Source organism: Tachysurus vachellii, chromosome 21 (assembly GCF_030014155.1).
Source record: "Tachysurus vachellii isolate PV-2020 chromosome 21, HZAU_Pvac_v1, whole genome shotgun sequence".
Classification (NCBI taxonomy): Eukaryota; Metazoa; Chordata; class Actinopteri; order Siluriformes; family Bagridae; genus Tachysurus; species Tachysurus vachellii.
In genome coordinates, this window is record NC_083480.1 from 6,445,523 (window position 1) to 6,460,284 (window position 14,762).

General features: G+C 37.8%; 1 protein-coding gene across 1 annotated transcript; it reads right to left on the reverse strand.

Annotated features, from left to right (window-relative positions):
- Positions 1–357: 357 nt before the first annotated feature.
- Positions 358–14,145, reverse strand: grinaa (glutamate receptor, ionotropic, N-methyl D-aspartate-associated protein 1a (glutamate binding)). Its single transcript, XM_060857243.1, has 7 exons — positions 14,019–14,145; positions 5,480–5,841; positions 4,163–4,281; positions 3,827–4,027; positions 3,451–3,579; positions 3,150–3,293; positions 358–2,311 (listed from the first exon to the last, which is right to left on the reverse strand). The coding sequence occupies exons 2-7, from the start codon at positions 5,814–5,816 to the stop codon at positions 2,162–2,164; spliced, it is 1,080 nt and encodes a 359-aa protein (XP_060713226.1). The 5' UTR covers positions 5,817–5,841; positions 14,019–14,145; the 3' UTR covers positions 358–2,161.
- Between the last annotated feature and the right edge of the window lie 617 nt (positions 14,146–14,762).

A 14,762-nucleotide genomic window follows, 5' to 3' on the forward strand; every position in this document is an offset into this window, starting at 1 on the left:
TAATATATGATCTGCTTATTGACACAAAACAATCCACAAAGAGAAAAAAAAAGAGGAAATAAAGAAGATTGAGGAAAAATGTGACGGTGCAGTCGTCGTAATTCTGGTCATTAGCACTTTAGGGTGAAAACAAAACAGTCCGTAGTTTGTGAAATATCTTATTCTTAATTAACTAAAATATTGTGCACTCTTTTGGAAAATTGATGATTCTACAAGTCTTAGTTTGTCAAAAGTAAAAATGATTTTTGTTTTTTGTAGTGTTCTCTCTAGTGTTTGCTATTAAGCACAGAAAACACACAATCAAGTGCAATTAATCTCCCTGCTAATGCATAACTTAAAAAAGCAAACAAGACATAATTTCCATCTCTTTAAGATCGAAATTTAATGAAAGGCAAACAGTCATGTAAAGGGATACAGTCCAACTTCAGTTTAATGCAAATATACAGTGCAAAGAGATCTAAAAAGCCAAACAACAGTTAAACACACAAACACAAAAATGAGAAAACAGGGCTGCGGCACATTAAAATTGAACATTATCTTCAAACTTCTTTAACTAGTCCAGTGTGCCAGCTCTCTTCATGCAAACTAAGGAAGGCGCGTGCAATTATAACATGTAATATTACATATTACATCCGAGACAAGATAGAGGATATGTTGTTAAATCACATCCAAGCCATGAATTAGCCATATAGTGAGCAGCATATTATGAAATTACTCATTTGTTTACTTTACAGAAGATTTTTATCACATCTTGGTCTTTAGTGTTAGTTGTATTACACACAATATAGTTTTCCACTCTGAAAAGATTGTACTTATTTATATTCAGTGGACAACACAAATGAGAGACTCTAATGTTAATAGAGACTGAGCAACAATTCTAGAATTCTATTTTTTTTATTCTATTTCTAGATTTTCTAGAAAGTGCTGATCTGGGAACACAGTTTGCCCTTGGTTATCCATGACAGGAGAGATAAGCTGGAAATGATCGTAAATATCTCACGTTACACCGACCTGTTGTAAAGAGGTTTGCATAACAAAGCCCTATAAGAAAAGCAAGCACACCATCCACAGTCCTGCAGACTACAGTAACCTGTAATAAATAGCTTATAAATAACAACACAGAAGCAACACTGTGGATTTACCCTCACTCTTCACAAGGAAATAAAACAATAATTCCAGTATACAAGCGTTTCATGCGAGTTAAAAAAAAAAGAACAAAGAAACACAAATGTGCCACATGAATAGAAAAGTAATTTCATATCCCAACAAAATAATGAAAATAAAATGAAAGTCATTGTATCAAATAATGCTAACGGAACTTTCGATTCTTACAGACGCCACAACTAAACCTTCCTTTATTTTGGAAAAAAAGAAAAAGAAACCAGTTTCATTTATCATTATGTATACATGTACATACACAGTTTATGTGGTAGTATGTGGTTAGTAACAATGAACTGTCTTGTGGAGTGCTCAATATGTGTTTGCATCTTAAAATGTGGTGTCACGTGTTTCTCCACGCTGCATCATTGCCATTCGTATGGACATGCTCTGATCCGAGTGGAGAAACTTCATAGAAATATTTACAGGTGTATAATAAGCAGGTATTAAAGGACAAATTTGAGTTCTTTTGTCTTTCTCGACCCTTTTAATTTACCATGCAGACTTTACCAGCACACGGACTGGTCAGAGTGAATAGAAAAAGAGACACAATGACGGATTGATCATTTGTTTCTAGACAATATATCAGTGCCCTCTCTGCCAACTTCCTGCGTTTCCTTCTCCCACTTAATGCAGTGCTAGCGTTATCAGGCAGAGTGCCAAGCTTGCCGGGTGTCAGGGTAAGAAAAATGTCTGCTCATGCTGTTTTAGATACGATTGGTGGGTCATACTACCTACACTGTACCTTTTCCAAATGCATATGAGCCATTTCAGGGACATAGCAAGCAGACATGATGGATTTTTTAATTAGATACATTTCATAAATATGCCCTTCCTTTGCTGTGATCCACGCCTGCTGGATGCATAGAGCTATTGGTCTGACCACCCTGTGTATCAGCTAAACTCGAGGGAATTATGGAACACACAATGGGAAACAAGAGGAGAGAATGAGTGCAATGTAATCACTGTGTGTTTGTGTGTGTGTGTACATGTGTTTTTTTGCTTATTCCCGGGAGCGGCCCACGATGGCAAGGAGATAAATGAAGATGTTAATGATGTCTGTGTATAGGTTCAGTGCAGCAAAGATGTACTCCTCTGGGCTCAGTGCCAGCTTCTTGTTGCCTAGAAGTAGCTGAGTGTCTACAGCCAGGAACTGAGGAAAAAACAAAGAAATGTTTGTTGCTGTGTTTACTCAAAAACATAAAGGATGCTAAAGATCACCATGAGATTACTGTGGATGGTCCCACAGAGATGCTATAAACATTTCTGTTGATGTTCTTCCTTGACTTAGGACCAGCATTGCTAAGAACAGTTTTGCATTCAAGTCACATTTAATAACAATGTCCGTTAGCAAAGTGACACTATAGCTGTTTATAGTTACATTCACTGTTGTGAAAAATCAGTGAGAAGTTCAGTAATGATGTAGCAGCTATAATAAACATAGCTTACATCTGCTAACAGAAATCTTTTCCACATCAATGATTATTTGGTTTTATTTATTAAAAAAAACATTATTATATTCATTTCATTATTAGCCTTGTGGCAACAATACATGTGAGTGGTATAAATAGTTGTTTTCTGCCTCTATATCTCTATATCTCTCTGCCTCTATATGAATCCTTCTGAATGTAGGACCTTTAAACGCCACGCCACCGTTTACTGTTATTGTTTCTATTTTCTCCTTTTTTATTTTTTATTATCCTACATTCCAGCATCCCTAAGTACACAATCCAAATCATGCCACATAAATTCTCCAATTAACATAACAAAGGCTATTTAATTATACACAATGTGTGTACTAAATAAATTGACCAAATTTATTTAGTTTAAGGGAAATGAAATTGCACAAGTAAATAGAAACGTGTACATCATTTATTTTAACAAATAACTCTTTTTAACCGCAATTAAAAAGGCCAAAAACCAACAACATTTAATCATATAGGATTCATGTAGTTTGTAGGATAAGACATACAACAGATAGTGCTACTTACACAGGTGAAAAGCAGAGCCCCTAGGGAGGCGTAGACAATGTGCAGGATCTTGTGACGGATAAAAATGCAGAGGATGGAGAAAAGAAGGAGAATGATGAGGCACACGAATAGCACACCCCGGCAGGAAGTGAAGTCATACTTGCTCTAGAAGAAAGGGGTGATCAGAGATGTGTCAGACATGTGTCTATAAAAATATCTATAAAATCAAACCAGGATTTAAATAAATGCAAGCTTTAAATAAAAGTACAGATACAGACAGACCCACACAAGAAAAGGAAAAGCTAAAAGGCAGCAGGCTGACCTGAAGGGAGAAGAGCACCACGGTGAAGCAGACCACTGCTGTGATCCCCACTGCCATAATAACCGTGTCTGTGTTATAGAAGCTGGCGATCATCCCCACCATGTAGGACAGGCTGAGAGTTAGAATAGACTGACAAAGAGAGACAGAGATTTTTATTTACAAATTTTAACCTAGCTCAGACAATTCAGATACAATTTTGATATAGTATGTACTGTAATCCAGTGAGTTTACACTCACTGAGCATATTTTTTCTCATTTTGATGTCTGATGTGATGTTTTTTTTAACTGACTGAGATTTGTCACTGTTTTCACACCTGTATATATCCTCGGTCTAGTGTGATCTAGTTTAAACTACGTAGAAGCATATCATTCCTACCAGTGCCACCAGATTCCAGGGGTGTTTGCGTCGGAATTCTCCACAGCAGCTGAGCACGATGAGAGAAACGAAAAAGACAGCATAGGACACGTAGTACGTCCATCGATTTTGTTGTACAAATCGCTTGACGTCTTCTGAAAAGGTGAAGATGGCGACGAAGGAGAACGTCACCATCAGCTGTACAGTTAAGACCAAGAACACCTAGGAATGATAATAAAGCACAAAAATATCAAGAATATCAAGAAACACTACAAAGCTTTTATGATTATCTGACTGCTAGGATTGCTGACTGCAGTTAGGATACACCTCTGAACAATCCCCCCTTTGGAATCTTACCTTCCTGATAAAGGCCTGCCGGATAGTCTTGTCCTCCCAGCCTGAGTTGGCAAACTCCTCATTGTCATAATATGAAGGAGGCCTATCTCCACTATGATAGCCCGGACTGCCCATGGCAGCTGCCACAGTAAAGAGTGAATAAAGATTACAAATTGTATGCCAACATTCCAAGAAAACACTGCAGTTGAATCTATGAGATGATTGTCTCAAAAAATGTAATAGTTTGTAATCGTATAAATGTAATGCAATATTAAAAGTCTTTTATTTCTGATTGTTTATCTAATTACCTGACTATATATATATATATATATATATATATATATATATATATATATATAAATATATATATATATATATATACACGTATATATATATATATACATATATACATATATATATATATATATATATATATATATATATATATATATATATATATACATATATATATATATATATATATATATATATATATATATATATATATATATATATATAGTGGTATAATATTGTACAGCTGATCTGGATGTAAACGTCTGTAAAATGTTTAATGCGGAAAGTCTGCATTTTGAGCTCAAATTCATACATTAATCGGCCTGACTGTAAATTGCTTGCACAAAAATGTTGATCAAAGAAACATATGTGAAAATTATTTATATGCTGTATAAACTTTAGATTTATGAAGAAAAAGTTTCTAGAACCTACTAATAAACAATGTGAAGCAACAAACCCAATGCAGTAAAAAGGAAAATAGTTATGAACACAATTTGTCATTCATCCACCATTGATCATCAGTGACAGATAGAACAGGCCTTTACTTTAGTGTCAAGTTATCATTTATTGTAGTCAGTTACTTGGCCAATCATTTAAGCAAAATGAGTATAATTGCCTTTGGTCAGATTGAGTTTTACTCTATTCTTATGATACAGCAAAATAACCAAACAGTAGTCCAACAGCTTAACCACTGCTTAACTACTGTCTTATAAAAAACTGGAAACTGTTTGTGCCAAGATGTTGGCTTGTCATGGTAATATTTATATCTATGATTACCTTTTCAGTGTTGCTTATTCTAGTAAACATGTATGCTGACAAATGTCATAGTGAAACTGTAGCAGTCTTACTAGTATGTAGGTAACACCTGTTGTTAGCAAACAATCAAAACAATCACTGTACACCCCTGTAAAACATTAATGACCATCAATCCTTAAGAAAATTCAAACTACTTCTATAGAACATTTTTGCAGAATAAAAGGAAAACCCAAAGCATGAACTGCATCTGAAATTTCCTACTAGACCATTTATGTACAACATACTCACCATTGGGATCTCCATCAAAAGCAGGCTGTCCTGGCCCAGGGTAGGGACCTTGAGGATATGGCCCCTGTGGACATGGCCCCTGTGGATATGGGCCTTGAGGGTATGGCATTTGTGGGAAGGGCATCTGAGGGTAGGGTCCAGGAGCGAACCCTGGTGCCCCCTGGGTAAAACCTGGTTGGCCACACGGTCCTGGTGCTGGGTAAGAGAATCCTCCTGGAGCCTGGCTGTAGTTAGGTGGAGGCATCCCAAATGCATCAGGCTGGGGTGGCCCGTAGACATTACTGTGAAGGGGTTTGTTCTCCCCCATTATAGGGTAGCCAGTTTTCTCCTGTGACATGTCTCGTTTCCTCACCCTGAAATTGCTGCATGAAAGGAACAACAAAAATATACAGAAAAGCCATTTTAATTAGCTAAACGAGTATAGCTAAGTCATAGCATTTTAAGCTCTGTCAGATAAACCGACTCAAGTAAAGAATCAGCAATGACTCAATTCTATAATTTCTGCTGACTTAAGAGCTCAGCATTCAATGATGGCATACATCCCAAGGTCCGTCAAAAATTACATGCTATTAGCTGTGCTTCTAGAGAATCCATAGTTAAGGCAAACAAGTAAATGACCTATGAGCTGCAATAACTACTGCTACTATTTATAAACAGAAATGAGGATTACATTGGCAGAGAAGCTACTTGAGGGTATTAGGTTAAGTTATATTAAGGAACATGTGCAATCTCCTTAAATGAGTATTCAACCCTGACTTAAGATGTACATAAAGCTCTATCTATCTATCTATCTATCTATCTATCTATCTATCTATCTATCTATCTATCTATCGTTCTATCTATCTATCTATCTATCTATCTATCTATCTATCTATCTATCTATCTATCTATCTATCTATCTATCTATCGTTCTATCTATCTATCTATCGTTCTTTCTGTCTTTCTTTCTGGCCAACAGTTTGTGGACACCAGAACTCGCATTTTGGCGCAAAGCACATATGTCAAACTCAGGTAATTATATTTGGCCCGTGAGATCATATCATAATGTGCATTACAGCTGGCTAGCTGCATGCTCCGCTAATACTACAAATCTCAGAATGCCTTGCCACTGTATTGACGTGTAGTCACGAACAGCAAGCGCCCCTCATTCTCTGTTGACAGTCGTTAACAACCATGCTACAGTCACATCGGGCAAGTTAACTCCACCCTCCACAAAAATGGCCAAACGAAAGATGGACAATAGGAGCTTTCAAGACAGGTGGAAGGCAGATTAAATGTTCACGAATATAAAGGACAGACCTGTTTGTCTTGTGTGCGGAGCTAACACGTCTGGAACGAAAGAATATAACATAAGAAGACACTATGAAACGAAACATTATGAGAAGTATAAGGGCTTGGACGGTTTTGAAAAAGATCCACTTCAAAAAGGAACTTAAAATGATACAGTGAGAGGCATAATTTATTTTATTTATTTAAATAAGAAATGAACAATACTGATGTGTCTTTTATTTCAAATTTAATTTCTTATGTGTTTGTCAGGGGGCACGGTGGCTTGTGTGTGTGGAGTTTGCATGTTCTCCCCGTGCCTCGGGGGTTTCCTCCGGGTACTCCGGTTTCCTCCCCCGGTCCAAAGACATGCATGGTAGGTTGATTGGCATCTCTGGAAAATTGTCCCTAGTGTGTGATTGCGTGAGTGAAGGAGAGTGTGTGTGTGTGTGCCCTGTGATGGGTTGGCACTCCGTCCAGGGTGTATCCTGCCTCAATGCCCGATGACGAGAATAGTTCGGATAAGCGGTAGAAAATGATTGAATGAATGTGTTTGTCATATCAAGCTCTGGTTGTTCCAAATCCTGTGTTCAAGCAAAACTAAAGTTTGTTTCCATATGAAAAAGGTTGAACATTACATTTCAGTTGCAGTTAATTTTTCAATAAATATTCAGTTTGGCCCGTGACTTTATCTCAGTTTTATATTTTGGCCCACTGTGCATTTAAGTGTGAAGCACTCAAAATGTCTTTCTATCTTGTAGCATGTAAACCACTCCACTGTAACTAAAAGGTCCAACCTGTTGCTTTTCCAAATCATAAAAAGCACTCACAAGCTAGTCCAGAAAAGGTTCAACATATTTAAAAAGCATTCAAAACTTCTCTGAAGCACTGCAAAGTGGTGAAGTTTCATTAAACCAATGGTGCTATAGTCAGACCGCAAGTCCGTTCACTCAATATTAATCATTTTAATGCAATCCTACCAGTGCTCGAATGAGGGTATAGTGATATTATGCAGGAATACCTATACCTCTAATCTATAACAAGAATTGCATGCAAGATTTTTGTTTGCATAAAATTCATGAACAAAATGAGACTCCTAAGTAAGGATTGGATCGCTAAGTTGGACAAAAATTGGACATGGAAAACTGCACACTGAAACTCTCTTGGTAGTTTCATAAACAAGTACCAGGCTATATTAATATATAACATTTAATAAACAAAATACAGAGATATAAATGCTATCGCAAGTAAATCTAGTGCAAAGATAAAACTTTCAGGATGGAGAAGTACACAAGAGATAAATAAAATCTAAAAAAAGGAACATCTAGTGTATATAAACATATTTGGGTAGTGTACATTCAAAATGTACATAATAAATTTAATGGGCAAAATTGGGTGTATAAACGATGTAAGTCACTATATATTGTTATATTGTTAAGTGTCTGATACCTTGGGTTAAGTATTTTTTAGTCTGTTTGTTCATCTCTGAACAAATAGCCTGCCGAATGGAAGCAGTCGTAAAATTAAGTGTCCAAAATGACTGCCTATGATCTTTTTGGCATCCTCAGGCACAGTTTCAAGTAATTGAGCTGTCGATAAGGTGGTTTCCTTCTGATGGTGAGATCAGCTAATTTCTTCATTCTTTGGTTGTCTCTGTGGTCACCAGAGAAACTGTGATGCAGCCACTGAGAATAGGAGAATGCTCTTAATGGTGCAATGATTTGAGAATGTCCAAGGGACATTCCAAACTGTCTCAGTTTCTGCAGGAAGGACAGACACGTGCAGGCTGTTCTCACCACAGTGTGAATGTGGGTGGACTGTTTTAAGTCATGGGAAATGTGAATGCCAAGGAATTTAAAGCTGTCTTCCACCTCCTAAAATGTTCCACCTCTATTCTACTGATGTGCAAAGGGCAGGTGCATGCTCAACAAAGTGACTCTTCCTTTCGTAAACAAATCATCTCCTTTGTTCTACTGATGTGCAGAGAGAGGTTGTTGTCTGAAGTAAATGCAGCCCGGGCTCTGACTGCTGTTTCATCTCCATCTGAGATCAGGCCTGCAATCGTGGTGTCTCCCCAAATTTAAAGAAGATACTTAAAGGATGCTGAGCTATACAGTCACATATAAACAGTTTGCACCGAAGAGGGCTGAGCATGTATCCTTGAGGAGCTCCTAAGCTTAAGTTGAGTGAAGAGCCGTCAGAAAGTTTGGGATCCTAGTGCACAGATGACTGTCCAGACCCAGGTCTTTTAGCTTTCTGACAAGCCCGGTGGGAATTTTGGTATTGAATGCTGAGCTTTAGTCAACAAACAACATTCTATTACACTATGTTCTTCCACTCCAGGCAGGAAAGGGCTCTGTGTAGTGACGGGATGGTGGTGTCATTGGTGGACCTGTTGGCATGGTATACAAACTTCAGGAGGTCTAATGAAGCAGGCAGGTAGGTAGGTAGGCACAAATGAAGATTTGGTCTATTAAATCGAACAGAACAAATGACATGCTGTATAAGTCTGTGAAAACCTTTGCTATCTGGTCAGTACATGATTTGAAGATGCTGTCATAAATGCTATAAAGGTGAGGCAAATCTGAATAGAAAAAAATCCTGTGAAACCTCAGTGGTGCTGATACCTTTTAAATCCATGGTGCCATGCTGTGACCTATCGAATCTAAACATAGCCAGAGTACAGCAACTAATCTATGACCTGCTGATTTCTTCAAGTGCAATATTAGACTGCTGATCAGCATCAACAACGAGCCTGTATACTAGCCTCAGAGACCACCAGAAAATTGCCACTAGCAGGGCAGTAGATCAAAATACTTATGTACGAGTATAGCTTTCTTAGAACCAAGGTTTCTGAGGATATTGGAGAGGGGAAAGAAGGTAGCCATGGACACTGTGAACTCAGAGACTGAATGCAGTGTGACACTTTGGCCCTCTGTACAAAATGGGAAAATTGCATGGATTAATTTTATGTTGGGTTTAGACAAAATCCAAACTGTCTTTGTTTTATTCAAAGGACAAATCACAGCTGTGTTTGGAGAAAATCAATTTATCATACATTCGGTGTCTCTAACTACATCACATTCTGTAAATGAAGAAAAGCAGTATTACGCGTCACTGCCCCAATTCCACTGAATGCCAAATCCCATGTGGATTACTTCACTTTCATCCAGAACTATGTGCATTGACTGGCTACATTCAGACTCCTGCTTTCTAATCTCTCTATTTAAATTCACATGACACACTGAAATTCCACTGAGATTCTCACATCCAAATACAATTTCACTTAGAGCTTTTGTGTGTTAACTGTATTTTGTTGGGTTAGGGGGTCCAATTCATGTTAAGAGAATCCGCAAACAGTAAAAATCTGATTTTGTTGATTAGTTTTCTTAAGTACCAGGCATCAAATTAATGAATTCCTGGTGTAGTCCTTACACCGTTGATAATGTGTTATATAATTTAGGCATAACGAGAAGCTGACTGGCCACCTTCATGCTCACTTACTTTTTCACATTCATGTCAAGAAAAGGAAAATTTCAGCTAGAATTTTGGTCCAGAAATATAGTTATTTTCAGAAATCTCAAGAAATCCTACTGTAATTAAAAGAATAATTAAGGTTATCCAAGCTTTCTACACCATTACCTTTCACCATCTTTCACCTGTCACACACTAACATACACACATACCTCAGCTAAGACTAGACATAAAATCTGATCTCAGATCTGATAATTATCTAATTATCCAAACATTCGCTAATATGCTACAGGATTGATATTTTGCCACACCGCAGCCAAGTCATCCTACAAATGCTCTCGCTGACTGACTGACTAACTTACTGACTGCTTATCCTGAAACACACATGTACAAGAGTATCTCATGACATCTGTATACAGATTGATGTATAGATGTGTACATCAGAATACACATCTATGCATTGCCATATTGTTTTAGAGACTTTTGTTGTGGTAGTTAACTGGAAGCTACATTACAAAAGTTATGTACACCTGACTGTTACACTTATAAGTGAGTTTTTCCTTTAATTGACACCGCCAAGTTGGAAGAACACAATTGTCTAGAATGTTTTCACATCACTGGAACTTAAAGGACCAAAACTGGTCCAGCATGACAATGCCCCTGTTCACAAAGTGAAGACATGATTTACCAAAGTAGGTGTGAAAGACCTAAACCCCGCTGTACACCTTTGTGATGAACTGGCACTCCGACTGCACCCCAGGCTTCGTCATACATCATCAGTGTCTGATTTTACTAATGTTCTTGCTGCTGAATGATCACAAATTACCACAGCCACACACCAGCACCTAATGCAAATCCTTCTCAGAAGGGTGGAGCTTCTTAAAACAGCAAAGGGAGGAATACATGTGGAAAGGTACGTTCAATAAATACATAAATGTATTTACGGTCAGGTGTCCACAAACATTTGTCTGTATAGTGTTCACCAAAAGAACGATGGGAAAAAACAAAGACAAAAGACAGTTACAAAAATCTGTCAAATCTGTAAAAGCTGAACAGATGATAAATGACATCTATTGAGATGATATCTAGATGTCAGGGGCTGAATAAAAGTAGTGAAATCCTCTTAGGAGTCACGTGGTGGACAAAGCTACAGCTAATGAAGCACCAAAAACAGAACTAAGAAGAAGGAAGTTTGTTGGTATGTTGGTCCATAGAAACAGCTTCTACATTAGGTACCAGTGGGCATTAATGGCAGCCATTAGTTCTGCACCATGATTACTGGTCGTGTTACTGTTTCTCTGTGGAAATGAGTAGTTCATAATAACTGGAAGTGAAGCCAGAAGTGAGCCAATCGTCTTCCAACTGTACAGAGACAGTAACTGGCTTGTATCTGAGATCAAATGGGCCTGCCTACTCCGGAAAGAGCACCACCTATCATTGATGTGTTTCTGAACAAAACAAAAGGCTGAGCACCACCATGAAGGGTGAAACCTTTGCCATATTATGTTCATCTAGTTACATCCATTCCAAACAGGCATGCATGGAAACATACAGCTGATGGAAACATGCAAAGCAATTGGCTGTGCCATGTGACCAAATTTTTTAAAATAATACTTGCATGATTTAGAAACACGCCACAGTGCATGCACTTCAGGCAATAATTTGTGTGCCATTAACAGCTGTTATAAACCTTTTTTAAAAAAAAAACTAAAGCATCTCTTTGTAAGATATGTTACGGGGCTTATGAATGATCAGTCCTCACACAACTTCCATTCATAAAATTTGTATAATAGCCAGGCTGTGTAATAACCAGCACACAGAAGTTCTCATCTTCAGCCGGTTACTGCAATTTACACCACAGAGCTGCTGAATTCTTTGTGCTGATTAGTCAGAAAGTATTCTTGCCCTTAAACGCAAACAATCTAATAACAATCTAGATGAAATGACTAACAGCATAGGCGCTATCTTACTAAATTAGAGGTTTTTAGAATTTTGTATGACAGACCACACACTCAGCAAACACAGTCTCTGCATCTGTACTAGTTTGCAATGTTGAGCACATCTGCTTCCAGTAACCACAGACTAGAATAGACTAGTCTGTAACACTGAGTATTTTCTGATACTGGTTTTCTAATATGACTATGATATTCTATACAAGGCTTATTAACAGTAATAATACAGGATTGTTTTTTTTTTATCTCTAAATTCACTGCATCTTTTGCATATGTGTGATTAATATGTGCTAGAATTGACACTGACATTGCTACCTGTACTGAGAAAAAAAAACAGTAGAAAACTCCAGGAAATCATCAGATGTTGAACACTGGAGATACAATAAAAAACAATTCCTAGGGTTCTATGGTAATCAAGCACAACAAAATGGAAACCGAAGCACTCCCATCTATTTGTCACTTTAAGTGATTCATTTTATCATGAATAAGATTTAGTCCTCATTTCAGAAGAAGCAGTCCAATCTTTTAAGGGATGAATTACACTAGACTCAGAGACAATAATTTAGATGTGGTAGATAAACACTAGTTTGACAAAATGCTGGTGTAATTCTTTAAATAATCCAGCAATAATGTGCCACTTCATACAAGAAGATGAAATGTTGAAAACAGTCTCTTAGTATTGAAATCTTCATGCACGCTATATGCACACATACACACAGCGACAACACCGCTAACACACCCACTCACACACCCCCACACCCATATAAATACATTAAGATAAATGACTTTCACTCTGAAGAAGAGAATCTAGGAGGATCACACTGATACCTCAAGCACTATTCCCATGTTCTTAGCTCACATTAAGAAAATGAACCAAGACAAACACAGATCTTGTTATAGTTCCTGGCAGAGCAAATGAACTTGAAGTATGATGCAGCAGAATGTAGCAGGATGTAGGGGACGATCCAACGTGCTGGCCAAAACGATGAGCAATGTATGTGATGGCGGTGTTGGTGGAAATCCTGACACGTATTTATTCACACAATTTCTGAACTATTTTAATACTTATTCAGCAGGACTGGCTGCAACCAAAGCCATATATGACCGTATATGCTGTTCTATTCTATTCCATTATATTATATTATATTATATTATATTATATTATATTATATTATATCATAATATATATATATATATATAAATTAACCAATGCCTGGGAGATTAATCCTTACTGGATGTCAACAGTATAGTTATTGTTATGTAGCTGTGTATTTGGACCTTTATATAAAGACACAATGTAGGTTTGAGCTGAAGTTACTGTATAATAAACACTGGGAGTCTGACCACTGCGTTTCTTTTCATTTCTAAGCTATGGGAAAATGGTCAAATGTCAATATGGCGGTTGTGGTGATGACCAAAGTAAATAATCTTCTAAAGCTGGCCTGCCTTAGCTCGAAACCCCAAATAGCCTCCACCTTCCTATACAGGCGCACTATGTATGCGCGTAAAACACGGCTTTTACGCATTTTTTTAGTGCACTACATATCCAGCATGGGGTCATTTACGATCATCATCTTCACCATCATCATCATCCCGCATCAGCTGATGCGGGATGATGATGATGATGATGGAGTAGATGAAGATCGTGGTGCGCGCGTTACGCAGGGGCTCGACATAACTGCGTGCCAACGCACCGTAACACGACGTTCATCCTCCCAAGTCTTCTGTAAGGTCTCTGTAAATATAGCGCACTCACAGCACTCGATAATAGAAATACTAACGTTGTTTCCCTTGTGACGCGTAACCCCTTCAGCCTTAAGCTCAAATGCACACTGATAAAGACTTACCTGATAAATGTTGGTGATGTTTTATTTGTAAAAAAAAAAAAAAAGAAGAAGCAAGTGCGTTGTTACTGTAGATATGAACCCTGGGCTCTGTATCTGATGTCGCTCTCTCTCTCTCTCTCTCTCTCTCTCTCACACACACACACACACCGCCCCCCCCCCCCCCGCTACTCCTCTTCCTCCCTCCCACAACTGTGATGACGCCAAAGCCTGTGACGTGATACCGATGGTCACGTGTCCATGGTCGTGCACACTTCTAGAACACATCCATAACACGTGTCAGAGCGTCACTGTTACCTTCATGAGCATGTGGTGAATAGCACAAATGTGTTACACTGTATGAGCTAAAATAACAGCTAAAAAAAAAAAGATGTGTCCTTCACCATTTCCAGTTGGTGGCTATTGTCCTGTTGTATGTTGGCCCGTACCAAATGGTGGAAATTGAGGGAAATTTGGGGGAAATCAAACAAACAAACATACAAACAAATCTAGATACATTTTGATTTTGTAGCCACAGGCAATAAAAGCATTTGAACTGAAATGTATCCTTAAAAGTACAACAATGAATTTTTTTGGCCCAGTTATATGTGTTATATCATATCGTATCATATCACATCATACATTTTTAAAGCTATACTACACCCGAGGTTGAAGGCGACAAGCCTTGTGATAATTAAAAGCCTTTGAACTGAACTTTAGTACCTTAAAGCATCCAGAGACTCAAACTGTTTACAAATTCCATTTATT

Coding starts and splice junctions, on each gene's coding strand:
- grinaa (XM_060857243.1), bottom strand. CDS start 5,816: ATGTCACAGGAGAAAACTGGCTACCCTATAATGGGGGAGAACAAACCC. Junction 4,282..5,479: donor TTTTGATGGAGATCCCAATG/GTGAGTATGTTG, acceptor TTACTGTGGCAG/CTGCCATGGGCAGTCCGGGC. Junction 3,580..3,826: donor CCTGGAATCTGGTGGCACTG/GTAGGAATGATA, acceptor TCTCTTTGTCAG/TCTATTCTAACTCTCAGCCT.